Here is a 22,426-nt window from a genome sequence, read left to right on the forward strand (position 1 = left end):
TAACAGTAGGGAGGCTATAAAAGTAGTGAGGCTATAAAAGTAGTGAGGCTACATACAGACACCAGTTAGTCGGGCTGATGGAAGTAGTATGTACATGTAGATATGGTCAAAGTGACTATGCATATATGATGAACAGAGAGTAGCAGTAGCGTAAAAGAGGAGTTGGCGGGTGGTGGGTGGTGGGACACAATGCAGATAACCCGGTTAGCCAATGTGCGGGAGCACTGGTTGGTCGGGCCAATTGAGGTAGTATGTACATAAATGTATAGTTAAAGTGACTATGCATATATGATAAACCGAGAGTAGCAGCAGCGTAAAAAGAGGGGGGGGGGGGGGGGGCTACCTGCAAAACACCCAGGTAGCCATTTGATTACCTGTTCAGGAGTCTTATGGCTTGGGGGTAAAAACTGTTGAGAAGCCTTTTTGTCCTAGACTTGGCATTCCGGTACCGCTTGCCATGCGGTAGTAGAGAGAACAGTCTATGACTGGGGTGGCTGGGGTCTTTGACAATTTGTAGGGCCTTCCTCTGATGATTCACTGATTGTACATGATGTTTGGGATAAGCTACAGGTTTTATAATGAGTTTTTAAAATAGTGGTGGCTCTTTATGTGGTTACGAAGGGCTGAAATTGTCACATAGGGTCACGTAACAAGTGTAAACTCAATAAGATGTATTTTTATGTATTTAAATGTACAAATTATTGTTTGGGAAGCTAGGCTGAGAATGTACTGTCCAAATTTTGAGTAGACACGAACACACCTTTTGTGTTATAGTAGGCTAGACATAGAACATTCATAAGTAGGCTATAACTTTATCTGGTTTATTACAGAGTTTCAACCGACAACAGTACATGAGCGTATAGTTTTGACCGTTCTCCTTAGTACAACGAAACATACCAGATTCCATTGACAGCACTATTTGCGCCGAGGAAGCGCATACCCTGTAAAGCGGCACTGCGGCATCGCCATATCAATGCGCCCGGTCCCTTCTCCGGGATCCTCAAGCACTGACTGGGAGAGAATAGCGCCTTTGCTTCCTTACGGGATTTATTTGTTAGTTACATTTTTCCTTTTGTTTAATCTTTTATTGACCATTCGTATCCGAATACCAGCGACTTGCCCGGACGGTCCCCACTTGCAAGGGTTTGCATTTCTTGGTTTTGCATGACGTGTCTTGGAGAAAAAGAGGCTTGCTTTGTGTGTTAGTGAAAATAAGCGGAGAGCTGGAGCAGGAGAGGAGGTAGTGCCAGTCTCTGTTGTAGGCTGGACTGGCCACGGAGCGTGAGATATACTGACAGAGAGGCAGACAAAAAGGAGTGAAGGAAGAGAGCAAGATAATGTGATAACAGCACGGAACGAGAAAAGGGAAGGCGAAAGAGCCAAAACAGCTTTTAAACGATTTACTAGAGCTATGTTGTATGCATGTTATTAGGGGAGTGTTGGCACGGGGCATCAGGTTAAAGGGATAGGGACTGGGAAATGGCTTAGGACCGTTATAAGAAAGGCTGAATTTAGCTTCTAAGGCTAAAACAAGGAAAAACTGCAGCATAAACAAGGCTGGGATTTTTGATGGTTTAGATGCGCCCTTATTACGCACCATCCGTCCAAATAAGCCACATTTGCGAGCTAATGTAATGTGCTGATGTGCAACATTTGCCACTTGCAGTCTAGCTGGCTATTGGTATATTACAGGTTTTACTCATGCTACCTTCCATTGCAATCCTTGGACAATTACATCATTCAAAGTTGAAGATGGTGGTTGTCTATGACATATGATTATTATGGTGTGTCTGGTTATGATGGAGCTAGGCAAGGTGTGTTCCTACTGTCTGTCTGTGGAACGGTTCATCCAGCAGCATTGGGAGGGGATGATGAAATTTGGAGTGGCTTGGATGAGGCTAGACTAGAGCATGCCTGTGCTGTTTGGTGTATTCAATGATGGATAGACTACCGTTTTGGTGATGTCATGTACACTTAGTATCTAAATGGGTTTTGGTATTGTAGATAGTATTCATAGAGTACAGGTTATCTGTATCTTTGACATACAGAGCATATGAGGAGACTGAGAATGAATGTTTGTGTTAAGGAATGATTGAGATGACAAACTGTTGAATGTGTTGTCATCTGTATGCTGTCTGAAACGCAAACCTTTATGGTTACATTGTAGCATGACTAGAATGTCAATAGGTTAATCATATAGAGTAGCCTATTATGACTGAACACTAACTTTTGACTTAGGGTGCACCAAATTTAAGTGCTTTAAGACCAATTGTCAGTTAAGGTCTTTGTCATCATACTAGATCTAGGAGAGAGCATTGTTTGGCAGAATCCTCATCTCAAACCCTCAAGGACAGACATAATTCAATATCTAGTGTTGGATGTTATGACCAATGTGTTTATATGGTTTACATGAGATTATCTATTTGCAGAAATTCATTGGAATGTAAAATTGTGACGAAACAAGAATATTCTAAGAATCAATTACCTTGTAGAAGTATTGCATAATGGATAGGCCATTCAATAAATAGATTGAAATATGCATAATGACGAACACACTGTGAAAAAAAGACATGGTATACTTAATGAAAAAGGTATTTTCACAGAAATGTACACTGAATCAGGGTTTTATGCACCTATATGGAGAGAGTGTAAATTCTAGGTGGGATTGGAAGTGTTCAAAAAGGCAAGTGTCGTGGTGACTATGAAGTTTATGTACATTGTCTCACCTCTTGTGAAAGCACAGTGATTTTGGAAATGGAGACATACTAGTGTGATGATCAGGCAAGCTGGTGTTCTATATGCAGTGAACAGAAACCGAGATGATAACCACAGCAGGCCTATGTTTAAAAGATCCACATATATAGGAATAGGCTTAACCAAATAGAGAAAATTCCCATACATTATAAATGTAAGAATGCTTATTTCATTAAAAGTACAGGATAGAGTAAAACCACGGGGGAGAACTATAGAGACAGTATTAGAGAAGGAGCACTTTGAAACACATAATGATCTCAGCCACATAATGATTTCAGCATAATGATTATGCATTGTAAAATAAAAAATGACAGTATAGTGAGAAGTCTGAAGCTATATCATAATGAAACATTCATTTATGTTGCATTATGTAGACTGTTAACAACCCCCTGTACTGTATTATAATCTTCCTACCTTGAGCGGATGGCTCATTGACTTAATGCATTCGACATTAAGGACTGCTGCTGACTGAACATGTTGCAAATGTATGCTCTCTATCTCTTTGACTTTCAGGAGACAGAGCTGGCTGACTGCAGCATGTGAAGAGGGAGGATTCCTTGAGGAGGATCAGGATGTGGCTTTTTACAATTGGTTCGCCATGGCAAGACATGTCCAGTGATCAGACATTCTTTTCTAGTTGAAGATTTTTCTTATTTTTTTTCTCTTTTTGAGTTGACAGTCTGGTTTCCACATCTAACCGACAATATTACCCTTTGTCTATTAGTGGATTTCATGGACGACCGTTGGGGATCTTTGCTTTGGAACCTGCTGCTGGGCTTTCAATGACTCAATGCATTCTGTACTCCAGCCAATGCCCTTTGGATATTAAATGATCGCTTACTTTTCATTGGATTTCATGCACTGAGTAACTATACGTACTACTTGTTGGATATTGTTAGGAAATATCTGTTGGTATTTCTTTCTGCTGGGAGTTCAACTGTGCCAGTGAGTGCCCTTGACAGGGTTGATTATCTTCTCTACTAGAGGAGTCTCTAGGTGGGCTTTTCCTCTGAGGAAATGGATGGCCCTCGGTCCAGTGGGCTCCGCAAAAAGAGGAAGTCTAAGTCTGAGAGGGATCGGGGACGAAGATCAAATGGGACAAGGAACAATAACCATGTGAGGGGGGGCTCTGTGGGGATCCGCTTCTCCTCAGATTCGGAGAGGGACGAAAGAGTCAGGAACCCCTTTTCTTCCCGTCCAAAGCCCCCCAGGAGAAAGAGAAAGGAGTCTACGTCTGCTGAGGAGGACATCATCGATGGCTTTTCTATCTCTGGTTTCATGACGCTGGAGGCGCTGGATGTGAGTAACTCCAGGCTGATGTTACTACTTCTTCTACTCTGGTTGCTTCAATGTGTGATTTTTAGCATTTCCTCTCTGTGTTTTGCCATCTCCTCTAGATTTGGCTGTAAGGGTGTTTTCACATGTAGTCCTCTTTTAAAATAACCAATCTCAGTCCTCTTTAAAAAAGCAAAAAACTCAGTTCGCTTTGCATTCACACTGTTGCCAGTTCACTTCACCTTTTTTGAGGTCTGAGTTCTCTTTGCATTCACATTACTATGTTTAGAAAAGAACCAATATATCTTTACAACATTCACTCAAAGCACTCTGGGTAAAAGTACAGGACAAAGCCATTCCATCAGAACGCGTTATCGGACAGTTAGATATACTTACTTACGTTTTGGAATCTAATAGATTGCATTTAGTTAACCTCTATGGGCTAGGTGGGACGCAAGAGTCCCACCCGTGGTGCACTCCATCAACAGCAGGTGCATTTCAAGAGCGGCAAATTTGAATCCAAATAAATGTCAAAATTCAAATTTTTCAAACATACAACTATTTTACACCCTTTGAAAGATAAACATCTCCTTAATCTAACCACGTTTTACGATTTCAAAAAGGTTTTACGGCGAAAGCATAAATTTAGAGTATGTTAGGACAGTACATTTACAAGAGTTGTGTGTAATGTTTTGTCAATTCAAAGACAGGGTCACCAAAACCATAAAACCAGCTAAAATGATGCACTAACCTTTTACAATCTCCATCAGATGACACTCCTAGGACATTATGTTAGACAATGCATGCATTTTTAGTTCTATCAAGTTCATATTTATATCCAAAAACAGCGTTTTACTATGGCATTGATGTTGAGGAAATCGTTTCCCTCCAATAACCGGCAGTCAAGTCAGCACCACAAATTAAATAATTAAAATTAGAAAACATTGGTAAAATATTATATTGTCATTTAAAGAATTATAGATTTACATCTCTTGAACGCAATCAACTTGCCAGATTTAAAAATAACCTTACTGGGAAATCACACTTTGCAATAATCTGAGCACTGCGCCCAGAAAAATACGCGTTGCGATACAGACTAGCCGTCATGTTGGGGAGATCTAAAATCGAAAATACTATGTAAATAATCCATTACCTTTGATTCTCTTCATCAGATGTCACTTCCAGGTATCACAGGTCCATAACGAATGTAGTTTTGTTCAAAAAAGCTCATCATTTATGTCCAAAAATCTCCGTCTTGTTAGCACATGATCTAAGCCCGCCGGACTTCACTTCATGAACGAGGGGAAAAAATATATTTACGTTCGTTCAAACATGTCAAACGTTGTATAGCATAAATCATTAGGGCCTTTTTAACCAGAACATGAATAATATTCAAGGTGGACGAATGCATTCTCTTTTATAACGTATTGGAACGAGGGTACCCAACATGAACTCGCGCGCCAGGTGTCTAATGGGCCATCATCGTTCCATGGCTCTTGTTCGGTCAGATCTCCCTCCAGAAGACTCAAAACACTTTGTAAAGGCTGGTGACATCTAGTGGAAGCAATAGGAAGTGCCAAAATATTCCTCAGCCCCTGTGTTTTTCAATGGCATAGGTTTAAAGGTAATACAACACATCAGGTATCCACTTCCTGTCAGAAAATGTCTCAGGGTTTTGCCTGCCAAATGAGTTCTGTTATACTCACAGACACCATTCAAACAGTTTTAGAAACTTTATGGTGTTTTCTATCCATATATAATAAGTATATGCATATTCTAGTTACTGGGTAGGATTAGTAACCAGATTAAATCGGGTACATTTTTTTTATCCAGCCGTGCAAATACTGCCCCCTAGCCCTAACAGGTTAAAAGATTAGACATAATTATTGTAATCAGAAGATAATATTAACATGTAAATATATTTGGTAACAGATGAAATACCAGTAGAGTAAATGCAGATTAAATAATGCTGTAGTCTTCATTAAAAATGGTATTCCCTTTAAGATCTAGAATGGATTTTGAACCCTGTGTTGTGATTCTCACCAAATATGTTGTCTTCTCACACTATTCAAACCCCACAATTGAATATGAAGCTCTCTTAGCCTGTAAATCAACATATTGCAAACAAATAATCTGAACATCGTGTCAGTACAAAACTCCACACATATTTTGGAATTTCTTGACATTCACTAATCAAAATTCAAAAACAGCATGTTTTTTCTGCGAAACTGCACATCATCCTCTATCTCCAATGTGCAGTGGTGGAAAAAGTACCCAACTGTCATACTTAAGTAAAAGTAAAGATACCTTTAGAGAAAATGACTCAAGTCAGTCTACTTGAGTAAAAGTCTAAAACGATTTGGTTTAAAAAGTAAAAGTATAAATAATTTCAAATTCCTTATATTAAGCAAACCAGATGGCACCATTTTCTTGTTTTTTTTATTTTAATTTACGGAAAGCCAGGGGCACACTCCAACACTCAGACATCATTTACAAACGAAGCATGTATGTTTAGTGAGTCCGCCAGATCAGAGGCAGTAGGGAGACCAGGGATGTTCTGTTGATTAGTGCGTGAATTTGACTATTTTCCTGTCCTACTAAGCATTCAAAATGTAACGAGTACTTTTGGGTGTCAAGGAAAATGTATGGAGTAAAAAGTTAAATATTTTCTTAAGGAATGTAGTGAAGTAAAAGGAGTCCAAAATATAAATTGTAAAATAAAGTACCAATACCCCCAAAAACGACTTAAGTAGTACTTTACAGTATTTTTACTTAAGTACTTTACACCACTGCCAATGTGAAGGTGCTATGGCAGGGGAAATGGTGTTGCAGTAGTCTAGTGTGTGGTGCGGGAATAATGACAAGCGAACCTGGGGAGCTTTGTGTTCACATTGGCCTTAAAAAGGGAACCAGACCGCGGAATTCAAGTGAACCGAACTCAGATCAGTTCGGTTTCCGTAAGGGGGCTCTTTTAAGGAGTCTGAGTTCCTTTGGAGTGTTCACACTCAACAAAAAATTAAGGGAACTGCACTGAGTTCACAAAAATTGGCTGAACGGGACCAAGTGTGAAATCACCCTTAATCTCTTGACACTATGTGAAGAGAGGGTTGTTATTGTCTCCAGCCCCAATTGCTGTATCTGTATTGCTGGGCTGGCCTTGCAGTTGGCTGAGCTCTAGCCTGCATATTTCTGTTGTGAGCTGGATTCCAACAGATGTGACGATTCAGCCAAAACGAGACAATTCAGCCAAAGATCTATATCTCTGTCACAGAGCTTGTGTTGTTGAGCAGTATTGTGGATTTGTTTTTATAAGAGCGTGCCAGACAAAGGCTTACAGTAGGAGGAATGGCTTCCAGAGGTTCTAGAAGGTTTCAGAATCCAGAACAGGCCAGTTGTGGAGCTCATGATTATTTATTTGCCTTATTGTCTGTGGAATAAGCTCCTCACATGTACAACAGTATGTATAGCCTAATTAGGAATGTATTAATCATCATTTCATTCCACTTGTTTGAACTTACATCACGTATTCCAAGTCAAACTTTATTTGTCATATGCGCCGAATACAACAAGTGTAGACCTTACTGTGAAATGCTTACTTAAAAACCCTTAACCAACAGTGCAGTTCAAATGACCTAAAGTAAAAAATAAGAAAAAGTAACACAATAACATAACAATAACGAGGCTATATACAGGGGAACCGGTACCGACTCAGTGTGTGGGGGTACAGGTTAGTAGAGGTAATTTGTACATGTAGGTAGGGGTGAAGTGACTATACATAGATACTGTAATAAACAGCGAGTAGCAGCAGTGTACAAAACAAAGGGGGGGTGTCAATATAATAGTCCGGTGGCCATTTGATTAATTGTTCAGCAGCCTTATGGCTTGGGGGTAGAAGCTCTTAAGGAGCCTTTTGGTCCTAGACTTGGTGCTCCGGTACCACTTGCCGTGCAGTAGCAGAGAAAACAGTCTATGACTTGGGTGAATGGAGTCTCTGACAATTTTATGTGCTTTCCTCTGACACCGCCTATTATATAGGTCCTGGATTGCAGGAAGCTTGGCCTCAGTGATGTACTGGGCTGTACGCACTACCCTCTGTAGTGACTTATGGTCAGATGCTGAGAGTTGCAATACCATACCAGGCGGTGATGCAACCGGTCAGGATGCTCTCGAAGGTGCAGCTGTATAACCTTTTGAGGATCTGGGGACCCATGCCAAATCTTTTCAGTCTCCTTGGGGGGGATAAGATTTTGTCATGCCTTCTTCACTACTGTCTTGGTGTGTTTGGACCTTGATAGTTCGTTGGTGATGTGGACATCAAGGAACTTGAAACTCTTGACCAGCTCCACTACAGCCCCGTTGATGTTAATGGGGGCCTGTTCGGCCCTCCTTTTCCTGTAGTCCACGATCAGCTCCTTTGTCTTGCTCACATTGAGGGAAAGGTTGTTGTCCTGGCACCACACTGCCAGTTCTCTGACCTCCTCCCAAAAGGCTGTCTCATTGTTGTCGGTGATCAGGCCTACCACTGTTGTGTCATCAGCAAACTTAATAATGGTGTTGGAGTCGTGCAAAGCCACGCATTCGTGGGTGAACAGGGAGTACAGCAGAGGTCTGAGGAGGAGTCAGTGTGGAGGAGGGGACTAAGTACACACCGCTGAGGGGCCCCAGTGTTGAGGATCAGCGTGGCAGACGTGTTGTTGCCTACCCTTACCACATGGGGGTGGCCCGTCAGGAAGTCCAGGATCCAGTTGCAGAGGGAGGTGTTTAGTCCCAGGGTTCTTAGCTTAGTGATGAGCTACGTGGGCACTATAGGGTTGAATGCTGAGCTGTAGTCAATGAACAGCATTCTCACATAGGTATTCCTTTTGTCCAGGTGGGAAAGGACAGTGTGGAGTGTGATTGAGATTGCGTCATCTGTGGATTTGTTGGGGCGGTATGCAAATTAGAGTGTGTTTAGGGTATCCGGGAGGATGCTGTTGATGTGAGCCATAACCAGCCTTTCAAATAACTTCATGGCTACCGGGCGGTAATCATTTAGGCAGGTTACCTTCGCTTCCTTGGGCACAGGGACTATGGTGGTCTGCTTGAAATATGTAGGTATTACAGACTCGGTCAGGGAGAGGTTGAAAATGTCAGTGAAGACTCTTGCCAGTTGGTCCACGCATGCTTTGAGTACACGTCCTGGTAATCCGTCTGGCCCTGCGGCTTTGTGAATGTTGACCTGTTTAAAGGTCTTGCTCACGTCAGTTACCGAGAGCATTATCACACAGTCATCCAGAACAGCTGGTGCTCTCGTGCATGCTTCAGTGTTGCTTGGCTCGAAGCGAACATAAAAGCCATTTAGCTCATCTGGTAGGCTCGTGTCACTAGGCAGCTCGCGTCTGGGTTTCCCTTTGTAGTCCGTAATAGTTTTCAAGCCCTGCCACATCTGACAAGTGTCAGAGCCGGTGTAGTAGGATTCAATTTTAATCCTGTATTGATGCTTTGCTTGTTTGATAGTTCATCTGAGGGCATAGTGGGATTTCTTATAAGCGTTTATGATTTGTGTCCCACTCCTTGAAAGCGGCAGCTCTAGCCTTTAGCTCGATGCGGATGTTGCCTGTAATCCATGGCTTCTGGTTGGGATATGTACTCAGTAATCATAGAACTCGGGAGAACTAGCAATATGAAAAAAACTGGTAAATGCCAAATTTGCTAAATATTGCACATTACCTGCTACGTACTGTGCTCATTATGGTCTCTCACAACGTATTTGTGCTTCTTGTAAAAAAAGAAGAAACAACAAGCAATGACATTGTATTGCAATGTTGTGTTGATTCAGACATGATTGTAAGTCCTGTGGGGACGATGTCGTCGATGCAGTTATTGATGAAGCCGATGACTGAGGTGGTGTACTACTCAATGCCATTGGATGAATCCTGTAACATATTCCAATCTGTGCTAGCAAAACAGTCCTGTAGCGTAGCATCCGCGTCATCTGAACTTCCATATTGAGCGAGTCACTGGTACCTCCTGCTTTAGTTTTTGCTTGTAAGCAGGAATCAGCAGGATAGAATTATGATCAGATATTCCAAATTGAGAGCGGGGGAGAGCTTTGTATGCATCTCTGTGTGTGAAGTAAAGGTGGTCTAGAGTTTTTTTTTTTTTTTCCTCTGGTTGAATATGTGACATGCTGGTGAAAATTTGGTAAAACGGATTTAAGTTTGCCTGCATTAAAGGCCCCGACAACTAGGATCGCCACTTCTGGATGAGCATTTTCTTGTTTGCTTATGGCCTTATAGAGTTGGTTGAATGTGGTCTTAGTGCCAGCATCGATCTGTGCTGGTAAATAGACGGCTGCGAATAATATAGATGAGAACTCTCTTGGTAGATAGTGTGGTCTACAGCTTATCATAAGGTACTCTACCTCAGGCGAGCAATACCTCGAGACTTCTTTAACCTGTTAGGGCTAGGGGGCAGCATTGACACGGCTGGATAAAAAACATACCCGATTTAATCTGGTTACCACTCCTACTCAGTAACTAGAATATGCATATACTTATTACATATGGATAGAAAACACCCTAAATTTTCTAAAACTGTTTGAATGGTGTCTGTGAGTATAACAGAACTCAAATGGCAGGTCAAAACCTGAGAGATTCCTTTACAGGAAGTGGCCTGTCTGACCATTTGTTGAACTTCTTTTCCATCTCTATCATTTACTAAGGATCTCTGCTCTAACGTGACACTTCCCACGTCGTCCATAGGCGCTCAGAGCCCGGGAAAAAACAGAATGTCGTCATTCCAGCCCCAGGCTGAAACACATTATCGCCTTTCTCAAGTGGCCGATCAAGAGACACTGGCTTATGCGCGTGACCCCGACCGCGCCCGCCTTTGGGATTTTTTCCTCTGTTTGCCGAAAAGGAGATTCCCTGTCGGAATATTATCGCTTTTCTACGAGAAAAATGTCGTAAAAATTGATTTTAAACAGCGGTTGACATGCTTCGAGGTACGGTAATGGAATACTTCGAATTTTATTGTCACGAATTGCGCCAAGCGCGTGACACTTCTTTACTATTTCGGATAGTGTCTGGAACGCACGAACAAAACGCCGCTATTCGGATATAACGATGGATTATTTTGGACCAAACCAACATTTGTTATTGAAGTAGCTGTCCTGGGTGTGTATTCTGACGAAGACAACAAAAGGTAATGAAATTTTTATAATAGTAAATATGATTATGGTGAGTGCTAAACTTGCCGGGTGTCTAAATAGCGAGCCCGTGATGCCTGGGCTATGTACTTAGAATATTGCAAAATGTGCTTTCACCAAAAAGCTATTTTAAAATCGGACATATCGAGTGCATAGAGGAGGTCTGTATCTATAATTCTTAAAATAATTGTTATGCTTTTTGTGAACGTTTATCGTGAGTAATTTAGTAAAATGTTAGCGAATTCCCCGGAAGTTTGCGGGGGGTATGCTAGTTCTGAACGTCACATGCTAATGTAAAAAGCTGGTTTTTGATATAAATATGAACTTGATTGAACAAAACATGCATGTATTGTATAACATAATGTCCTAGGGTTGTCATCTGATGAAGATCATCAAAGGTGAGTGCTGCATTTAGCTGTCTTCTGGGTTTTGGTGACATTATATGCTGGCTTGAAAAATGGGTGTCTGATTATTTCTGGCTTGGTACTCTGCTGACATAATCTAATGTTTTGCTTTCGTTGTAAAGCCTTTTTGAAATCGGACAGTGTGGTTAGATTAACGAGAGTCTTATCTTTAAATGGCTGTAAAATAGTCATATGTTTGAGAAATTGAAGTAATAGGATTTTTAAGGTTTTGAAAATCAGACACTATCCGAAATAGTAAAGAAGTGTCACGCGCATGGCGCAATTCGTGACAATAAAATTCGAAGTATTCCATTACCGTACTTCGAAGCATGTCAACCGCTGTTTAAAATCAATTTTTACGACATTTTTCTCGTAGAAAAGCGATAATATTCCGACAGGGAATCTCCTTTTCGGCAAACAGAGGAAAAAATCCCAAAGGCGGGCGCGGTCGGGGTCACGCGCATAAGCCAGTGTCTCTTGATCGGCCACTTGAGAAAGGCGATAATGTGTTTCAGCCTGGGGCTGGAATGACGACATTCTGTTTTTTCCCGGGCTCTGAGCGCCTATGGACGACGTGGGAAGTGTCACGTTAGAGCAGAGATCCTTAGTAAATGATAGAGATGGAAAAGAAGTTCAACAAATGGTCAGACAGGCCACTTCCTGTAAAGGAATCTCTCAGGTTTTGACCTGCCATTTGAGTTCTGTTATACTCACAGACACCATTCAAACAGTTTTAGAAAATGTAGGGTGTTTTCTATCCATATGTAATAAGTATATGCATATTCTAGTTACTGGGTAGGAGTGGTAACCAGATTAAATCGGGTATGTTTTTTATCCAGCCGTGTCAATGCTGCCCCCTAGTCCTAACAGGTTAACTACAGTTGAAGTCGGAAGTTTACATACACTTAGGTTGGAGTCATTAAAACTCATTTTTCAACCACTCCACAAATTTCTTGTTAACAAACTATAGTTTTGGCAAGACGGTTAGGGCATCTACTTTGTGCATGACACAAGTACATTTTCCAACTATGGTTTACAGACAGATTATTTCACTTATAATTCACTGTATCACAATTCCAGTTGGTCAGAAGTTTACATACACTAAGTTGACTGTGCCTTAAACAGCTTGGAAAATGCCAGAAAATGATGTCATGGCTTTAGAAGCCTCTGATTGTTTAATTGACGTCATTTGAGTCAATTGGAGGTGTACCTGTGGATGTATTTCAAAGCCTACCTTCAAACTCAGTGCCTTTTTGCTTGACATCATGGAAAAATCAAAAGAAATCAGCCAAGACTTCAGAAAAATTATTGTAGACCTCCACAAGTTTGGTTCATCCTTGGGAGCAATTTCCAAACCCCTGAAGGTACCACGTTCATCTGTACAAACAATAGTACGCAAGTATAAACACCATGGGTCCGCGCAGCTGTCGTACCGCTCAGGAAGGAGACGCATTCTGTCTCCTAGAGATGAACGTACTTTGGTGCAAAAGTGCAAATCAATCCCAGAACAACAGCAAAGGACCTTGTGAAGATGCATGAGGAAACAGGTACAAAGTATCTATATCCACAATAAAACAAGTCCTATATCGACATAATCTGAAAGGCCGCTCAGCAAGGAAGAAGCCACTGCTCCAAAACCACCATAAAAAAGCCAGACTATGGTTTGCAACTGCACATAGGGACAACGATCGTACTTTTTGGAGAAATGTCCTCTGGTCTGATGTATCAAAAATGGAACTGTTTGGCCATAATGACCATCGTTATGTTTGGAGGAAAAAGGGGGAGGCTTGCAAGCCGAAGAACACCATACCAACCGTGAAGCACGGGGGTGCCAGCATCATGTTGTGGGGATGCTTTGCTGCAGGAGGGACTGGTGCACCTCACAAAATAGATGGCATCATGAGGAACACAAATTATGTGGATATATTGAAGCAATATCTCAAGACATCAGTCAGGAAGTTAAAGCTTGGTTGCAAATGGGTCTTCCAAATGGACAATGACCCTAAGCATACTTCCAAAGTTGTGGCAAAATGCTTAAGGACAACAAAGTCAAGGTATTGGAATGGCCATCACAAAGCACAGACCTCAATCCTATAGAACATTTGTGGGCAGAACTGAAAAAGCGTGTGCGAGCAAGGAAGCATACAATCCTGACTCAGTTACACCAGGTCTGTCAGGAGGAATGGGCCAAAATTCACCCAACTTATTGTGGGAAGCTTGTGGAAGGCTACCTGAAACGTTTTACCCAATTTGAAGGCAATGCTACCAAATACTAATTGAGTGTATGTAAACTTCTGACCCACTGGGAATGTGATGATAGAAATATAAGCTGAAATAAATCATTCTCACTACTTTTATTCTGACATTTCGCATTCTTAAAATAAAGTGGTGATCCTAACGGACCTAAGACAGGGCATTTTTACTAGGATTAAATGTCAGGAATTGTGAAAAACTGAGTTTAAATGTATTAGGCTAAGGTGTATGTAAACTTCCGACTTCAACTGTATGTCACCAAATATGTTACATTATATCATCACTGTAGGCCTATACTTGTGTTGTGACTTGTGAGCCTTAAGTCATGGATTCCTTTCCTACTACTCCTCTGCAGTATGTTTTTCCTACAAAATCTTTGTCGTGTAAATCAAAACCTATACATACATTACAACCACATTAGCTTTCCTAACAGGTTAGATGAAGTATGAAGTAAGCTGTAAAAACCAAGTGGGAAATTCCTGGCTTAAAAGACGTCAGTATGATGTATTTTTATGACATCTTATTCTGGTTGGGAAATTACTTTTTTGTTGTTGTTTTATTTGATTTATTATTACTGTCCAGAATATGCCGTCTTTTTCTGACCACCATAATATTTGTGACCTCTATCTGACCTGCTGGTCATAATTCTGACCACTATATTATGTGCTACATTATGTAGCCTACTAGTCATAGTGTCATAGTGACTACAGCTTATTTCTTGCACTTTTAGAAAAAAATGTACCAAAAGGTTTCACCGGCTGTCTCTATAGAATAACCATTTTCGGTTCCAAGGAAAATACGTTTTGGTTCCACGTAGAACCATTTTGGTTTCCATGTAGAACCCTCTGTGGAAAGGGTCCTACATAAAACCCAAAAGGGTTCTACCTGAAACCAAACAGGGTTCTTCAATGTGTTCTCCTATGGGGACAGCCGAATAACCCTTTTAGGTTCTAGATAGCACTGTATAAAGTATTGCAGAGGAGGAAGTTGGATATTGAAAACATTGTTCATTACATTTCTGTTTCCATAGTCACCAATTTCAGTTAATCTGCAACATTCTTTCTTACCTTTTTAAAATAGATCAAGCAATTGCAAAACAAATCTACATAACCATTTTTTGCACATCCGCATACATTTGTTTCATAATTCACCCACAGACATTACATGCCTAGAAAGACTTGGACACAGAGTATAAGCTCATTGTTTTTTTTTTTTTTTATTAATGCAAGGATTCTAGGAAAAGCGGGACAATCTCTACTTTTACAAATTATTTGTCTTAATATTAACAACATTTGACGTATATATTTTGATAGACCAAAGCATCAGCTATCAGACCAATTGAAGAGTGATTAGAAAAGACAAAACGACTGAAGGAGGATATTATCTCTCATTATCACAGACTTTGTGAATCCTCGGAGAGGATACCATTTTCTTGTCCTTAAGCGCCACAGGGTAGTATGCTGACAACTGACACCTCTCCTTTGCACCTTCTCAGTTCTGCCTCACACTTGCTCTGCGTCTGGGTAGCACTGTCAGCATCATCCCCCATAAGGGCCCTCTTGAAGAGTTATGTGATGGGTCAGATCTGCAGTGAAGAGAATTAGCGCATACAATTTTATCAATTTGAGATTGAAAAAAAACTTGAAAAGGAGGACATTCCTGAATACATTTTGTGGGCTAAACTGGCTAAAAGTATTTCCATGGTACTAGTTGAAGAGTGTTGTGGCAGTTATAGAGATTTCTTAAAATAAGAGCAATTTGCTCATATACATACTTTGCGTTGTCCTCCACCACGGCGGTCAGGGGCATATTTGAGGACTTTCCTCAGGGCCCCAACACATCAACCTCCTGAGTTTTGTGGCTTTTCATGACACTTACTGTAAACACAAAAAGAGAATAAAATACATTTACGATTGGCATATTGTGGGCATGCAGGACAAAACAGAACAGTAACGCACAGTAAAATATAACAGTCAGAATCTACAAGAAAACTCTCATTGTGTATGTCAAATGTCTCAGCTGCTCACTTACTTACCAATTACAATGGAGCACACACCACACGAGTGGTAGCAAAGGCATGTTTGCTCCTCTGTCCCTTCATATTAAAGTGGGACAATAATTAATTGGTCATTAATCTGCAACATTTTAAGAAGAGGATATAAAAATTAGACAGTAGTTGGATAATGAAAATGTTTAACCCCTCTCTAAATGACCGCTCCAAAATCCTAAAGACATTGTCCCGGACAGAGGTTACCCCAATTGAGGACAGCTTTGCAGTCTTAAAAAATACTGTATAAAGACTGTGCAAAAATTCAAGTATGTGTAAAGAGACAAAAAATAGACTCTTTCTCTTTTTCAAAAGTTATGTGTGTCTTTTATCTCATTCCCGCAACCAACATGAAGATAATGTGCATACCAATTGCTTCCTTTTGTCCTCATTGGTGAGGCTATCCTCCCATGACCTCAAACTCACTAAGGCCGTCAGCTGGATCTAAAGCTATACTGAACAAAAATATAAATGCAACATGTAAAGTGTTGGTCCCATGTTTCATGAGCTTAAATTAAAAAAAATCGCAGAAATGTTCCATACGTGCAAAAAGCTTATTTCTCTCAAATGTTGTGCACAAATTTGTTTACATCCCAGTTTGTGAGCATTTCTCCTTTGCCAAGATAATCCATCCATCTGACAGGTATGGGATATCAAGAAGCTGATTAAATGGCATGATCATTACACAGGTGCACCTTGTGCTGGGAACAATAAAATGCCACTCTAAAATGTGCAGTTTTGTCACACAACACAATGCCACAGATATCTCAGGTTTTGAGGGAGGGTACAATTGGCATGCTAACTGCAGGAATGTCCACCAGAGCTGTTGCCAAAGAATTGAATGTAATTTTTTTTTACCATAACCCCCCTCCAATGTCGTTTAAGATAACTTGGCAGTACGTCCAACTGGCCTCACAACCGCAGACCACGTGTAACCATGCCAGCCCAGGACCTCCACATCCAGCTTCTTCAACTGCGGGATTGTCTGAAACCAACCACCTGGAGAGCTGATGAAACTGTGGGTTTGCACAACTGAAGAATTTCTGCACAATCTGTCAGAAACCGTCTCAGGGAAGCTCATCTACGTGCTCGTCATCCTCACCAGGGTCTTGACCTGACAGCAGTTCGGCGTTGTAACCGACTTCTTCAGTGGGCAAATGCTTACCTTCGATCGCCACTGGCACGCTGGAGAAGTGTGCTCTTCATAGATGAATCCCGGTTTCAACTTCACTGGGCAGATGGCGTTGTGTGGGCGAGCGGTTTGCTGATGTCAACTTTGTGAACAGAGAGCCCCATGGTGGTGGGGGGTTATGGTATGGGCAGGCATAAGCTATGGATAAAGAACACAATTGCATTTTATCGATGGCAATTTGAATGCACGGAGAAACCGTGATGAGATCCTGAAGCCCATTGTCGTGCCATTCATCCACCGCCATCACCTCATGTTTCAGCATGATAATGCATAGCCCCATTTCGCAAGGATTTGTACACAATTCCTGGAAGCTGAAAATGTCCCTGTTCTTCCATGGCCTGCATACTCACCAGACATCACCCATTGAGCATGTTTGGGATGCTCTGGATCGATGTGTACGACAGTGTGTTCCAGTTCCCACCAACATCCAGCAACTTCGCACAGCCATTGAAGAGGAGTGGGACAACATTCCACAGGCCACAATCAACAGCCTGATCAACTTTCTGCGAAGGAGATGTTGCTCTGCATGAGACAAATGGGGGTCACACCAGATACTGACTGGTTTTCTGATCCACGCCCCTAACTATTTTAAAAGGTATTTGTGACCAACAGATGCATATCTGTAATCTTAGTCATGTGAAATCCATAGATTAGGGCCTAATGAATTAATTTCAATGAACTGATTTCCTTATATGAACTGTAACTCAGTAAAATCTTAGAAACTTGTGTTTTATATTTTTGTTCAGTGTAAATCTGTGTCACCTGTAGTTGTTTTTCTGTTCTCTAACTGTTCAATTCTGCTCCTTAAATCGGTCAATAAATACAGGACCCTTTTCTGAAACCCTTACAAAAAAGAAAGATACATTATTTGCTTATTTGTTGTGCCATTTCAATTTCAGGGAAGACTTAAATATGATATGCAGTTCTTACTTTCAGTAGACATTAGAATGTTGCCTCTGAGCGCAAAAGACGACCTGCAACAATTATTCGCCCATCAGAAAATGTGTTTTTGTTTTGATAGGCCTGTGATCCCGGCGTCTCATACACGTGATGAATTCTGAAGTTGAAACGTTTGTGATGCAGGAATAATTGCACTGGGGAACATACAGCATACCGTGTGGAGGCTTATTTCCATTCATCATATGTATTATTTTTGCTAAGCACCGCTTCTTCAATTCTTTTGGATACCTTTCTATGCTCATGCGTGTCCCCAAAGGCAAGACCTGAATTATTGCATTTTGACAGAAAATGTATTTTGACTGAACCGAAATTGATAGACTAAATGTATGTGGACCTAAATGTGAGTTTTTCTTCTGCCACATTTAAAATGTACTTGTGAAGAGGCGACTCCGGGATGCTGGCCTTCTAGGCAGAGTTCTTCTATCCAGTGTCTGTGTTCTTTTGCCCATCTTAATCTTTTCTTTTAATTGGCCAGTCTGATATATGGCTTGTTCTTTGCAAATCTGCCTAGAAGGCCAGCACCCCGGTGTCGCCTCTTCACTGTTGATGTTGAGACCGGTGTTTTGCGGGTACTATTTAATGAAGCTGCCAGTTGAGGACTTGTGAGGTGTCTGTTTCTCAAACTAGACACTCTAATGTACTTATCCTCTTGCTCAGTTTTGCACCGGGGCCTCCCACTCCTCTTTCTATTCTGGTTAGAGCCAGTTTGCGCTGTTCTGTGAAGGGAGTAGTACACAGCGTTGTACGAGAACTTCAGTTTCTTGGCAATTTCTCACATGGAATAGCCTTCATTTCTCAGAACAAGAATAGACTGACGAGTTTCAGAAGAAAGGTCTTTGTTTCTGTCCATTTTGAGCCTGTAATCGAACCCACAAATGCTGACGCTCCAGATACTCAACTAGTCTAAAGAAGGCCAGTTTTATTGCTTCTTTAATAAGGACAACAGTTTTCAGCTGTGCTAACATACCTGCAAAAGGGTTTTCTAATGATCAATTAGCCTTTTAAAATGCTAAACTTTGATTAGCTAACACAACGTGCCATTGCAAAACAGGAGGGGTGGTTGCTGATAATGGGCCTATGTAGATATTCCATAAAAAATCTGCCATTTCCAATCACAATAGTCATTTACAACATTAACAATGTCTACACTGTATTTCTGATCAATTTGATGTTATTTTAATGGACAAAAAAATGTGCGTTTCTTTCAAAAACAAGGACATTTCTAAGTGACCCCAAACTTTTGAATGGTAGTGTATGTTGTAGCTTAGAGCCTATTTCACATCATCTGAGGGGTTTGTGTTTTGCCCGCCATCGGTTGAGACACTGCATGCTCTTAAATACAGGGTGTGTGTCTTGTTTTGGCTGATACATGTACTAAAATGGGAATAAAATTGAAATGTCAACTTTCAAATGGTACCACAAAGATGGATGGAGGTCCACACATCAGAGAATGTTGACCTGAATGGGAATGTCAATTGTTTTAAATTATGCAATCTTTCATAGGAAACCTATTGAAGTAACTGAGATATATAGATAATAGAATACACATTCCCATTTCTTGTCATTAGACGGTGTGTGTACCGGTGGTCATTTTTGTGGTAGTATTCTGTAGTAAATAGTTCAACTAAATTTCAATGGTGTACCAGCTAAATTGCGGTGGTTTGAAGGGATAGGTAAATTCTATGATTGAAATGACACCCACCCCGTATTCAAGAGTAAGCTGTGTCTCAACTGATCGTGGCACAACATAAACACCTCAAATTATGCAAATTAGGGTCTAATATGCAACATATGCGAAAATGTATTTTTGGGGGAGTTTACATGTTTTAAGATAATTAACGTTAAAGGCTAAAAAAATAAACCATTTAGTCTGACAAGCCTTTGTGAAAGCTTTTAAATGATGTCAAACTCAATTGTTAATCTTTTCCAATGATGAAGACATGGATGTCTCATGGTAGGGTGAGGTATGCAAAATGGGTCAACTTTGAGCACCTCTATCACCTGAATGTTTTGGCATTTTGGTATAAAAAGCCACTTTCTGACCCCTTCTACCATGGGAAAAGGCGCAACGCTGGCTCACCATTAAAAATGCATTGTTTTATTTAAGCATGGTTAAAAGATGAAAGTTTCAGCTTTCGATGGGCTTCATCAGAATCTTTTCCTTTTTCAATGATTACATTTTTTGGGTGCACCTCGACTCACTTTGGTTGAGCGCCCTCCACTTCTTTCCACTTCTACCATGGGCAAATATGTATGGTGTTTTATGTTCAAATCAAAAGGGGTGCGGTCAAAAAGTGATTGAAATCAAATGGAACGACCCGATAGCATTGCACTCTTTCTCCAGGGGGCTTTGTATAAGTGCAGGGTAAATCCTTTGTCTACACAGGAGAGACATTACTGATAGTATTCTACCGTAATACTTTACTGGAGAAGTTACTTCTCGATACCACTCAGTCACTATGTATCCCCACAGTTCCCCATTCATTCTTTGTCGTGTCGGTGCATAGCCTACATTCCCTACAGAGTAATGTTTTTCTCCCCACACCAAACCCTTTTTGGTTTCAATTTGAGAGGGAATTGCACAGCATCAATATGCAAAGGCAGCTCTCTAGTCTCAAATGCATTCAGAAAGGTGTTCTGTTCTCATTCATTGAACCAGACCATTGAAATCAAGATGTTCCACCTGCACATACAGCAGCTGTCCTTTACAAGTGAACTATCTGAGGCAGGCGTAAGGCGTTCTATTAAGCCTGCTGCCTCGTGCCTATTGAGAGAGGAAAAGGGAGGCTTGAGCTAGCAGTTGTGTGTAACAACGAACACTGAGAAATGACCAAATGATTAAGCTCTATCTCTAAAACCCTGATCCCACTGCACTAAACTGCAGTGTAATCGTTCCCTTGTCTTCTTTCCCCACCCCAATTCAATATTACTCAATGACTGCACCGCCAACTGACGCTGTAAAACCACATTACTTGTTCATTGTGTTGGCTTTTCATCCGAACACACACGCTAATCTTCATTTGGTCAAGACCAATAGGCCCTGTACAATCAAAGGAAATCGATCGCAAGGTGAAATTCACAGCCCCTTCTCTCGATGAAGACTTTCGGCTAATGTCCTTCTCCAGCGCCTCATTTGAGTTTTCCCATTTAGCACAGAGTATTATTGTAAGGGGTAAAAAAACAATCAGTGTAACCTATAGTTCTGAATAACTGAAGGAGAAAATATACTGAACAAAAATATAAACAACATCCCAATGCTGGATAATCAACAATTTATAAGCAACAATTTCAACTATTTCACTGAGTTACAGTTAATTTAAGGAAATCAGTCAATTGAAATAAATGAATTAGGCCCTAATCTATGGATTTCACATGACTGGGAATATAGATATGCATCTGTTGGACACAGATACCTTAAAAAAAAGGTAGGGGTGTGGATCAGAAAACCAGTCAGTATCTGGTGACCATCATTTGCGTCATGCAGCGTGACACATCTCCTTCGCATAGAGTTGATCAGGCTGTTGAGTGTGACCTGTGGAATGTTGTCCCACTCCTCTTCAATGTCTCTGCGAAGTTGCTGGATATTGGCGGGAACTGGAACACGCTCTGGATTGACGTGTACGTCAGCATCTCAAACATGCTTAATGGATGACATGCCTGGTGAGTATGCAGGCCGCTAGGAACTAAGACATTTTCAGCTTCCAGTTATTGTGACATATCATGCTGAAACATGAGGTGATGGCGGCGGATGAATGGCACGACAATGGGCCTCAGAATGTTTCGTCACGGTATCTCTGTGAATTCAAATGGCCATCGATTTAAAATGGAATTGTGTTTGTTTGTTGTCCATAGCTTATGTTTGCCCATACCATAACCCCACCGCCACAATGGGGCAGTCTGTTCACAACGTTGACATCAGTAAACCGCTCACCCACACGACGCCATACACGTGATCTGCGGTTGTGAGGCCAGTTGGACGTACTGCCAAATTCTCTAAAACAACGTTGAAGGCTTAGAGAAATGAACAATAAATGATATGGCAACAGCTCTGGTGGACATTCCTGCTGTCAGCAATTGAACGCTCCCTCAACTTGAGACATCTGTGGCATTGTGTTGTGTGACAAAACGGCACATTTTACAGTGGCCTTTTATTGTCCCCAGCACAAGGTGCACCTGTGTAATGATCATGCCATTTAATCAGCTTCTTGATATTCCACACCTGTCAGGTAGATGGATTATCTTGGCAAAGGAGAAATGCTCACTAACAGGGATGTAAACACATTTGTGCACAACATTTCAGAGAAATAAGCTTTTTGTGCGTATGGACAATTTCTGGGATCTTTTATTTCAGC

At 41.0% G+C, this 22,426-nt stretch overlaps 1 protein-coding gene across 1 annotated transcript in view; it reads left to right on the plus strand.

Annotated features, from left to right (window-relative positions):
* The first annotated feature begins 981 nt into the window (after positions 1-981).
* The window catches only part of LOC106567958 (autism susceptibility gene 2 protein-like), a 491,043-nt gene continuing 469,598 nt past the window's right edge, over positions 982-22,426 (plus strand). The window contains 2 exon segments of the mRNA XM_014137879.2: positions 982-1,143; positions 3,268-4,053. Coding sequence (XP_013993354.2) covers positions 3,772-4,053 — 282 coding nt within the window. The 5' untranslated portion in view covers positions 982-1,143; positions 3,268-3,771.

This window comes from Salmo salar, chromosome ssa13 (assembly GCF_905237065.1).
Source record: "Salmo salar chromosome ssa13, Ssal_v3.1, whole genome shotgun sequence".
Classification (NCBI taxonomy): Eukaryota; Metazoa; Chordata; class Actinopteri; order Salmoniformes; family Salmonidae; genus Salmo; species Salmo salar.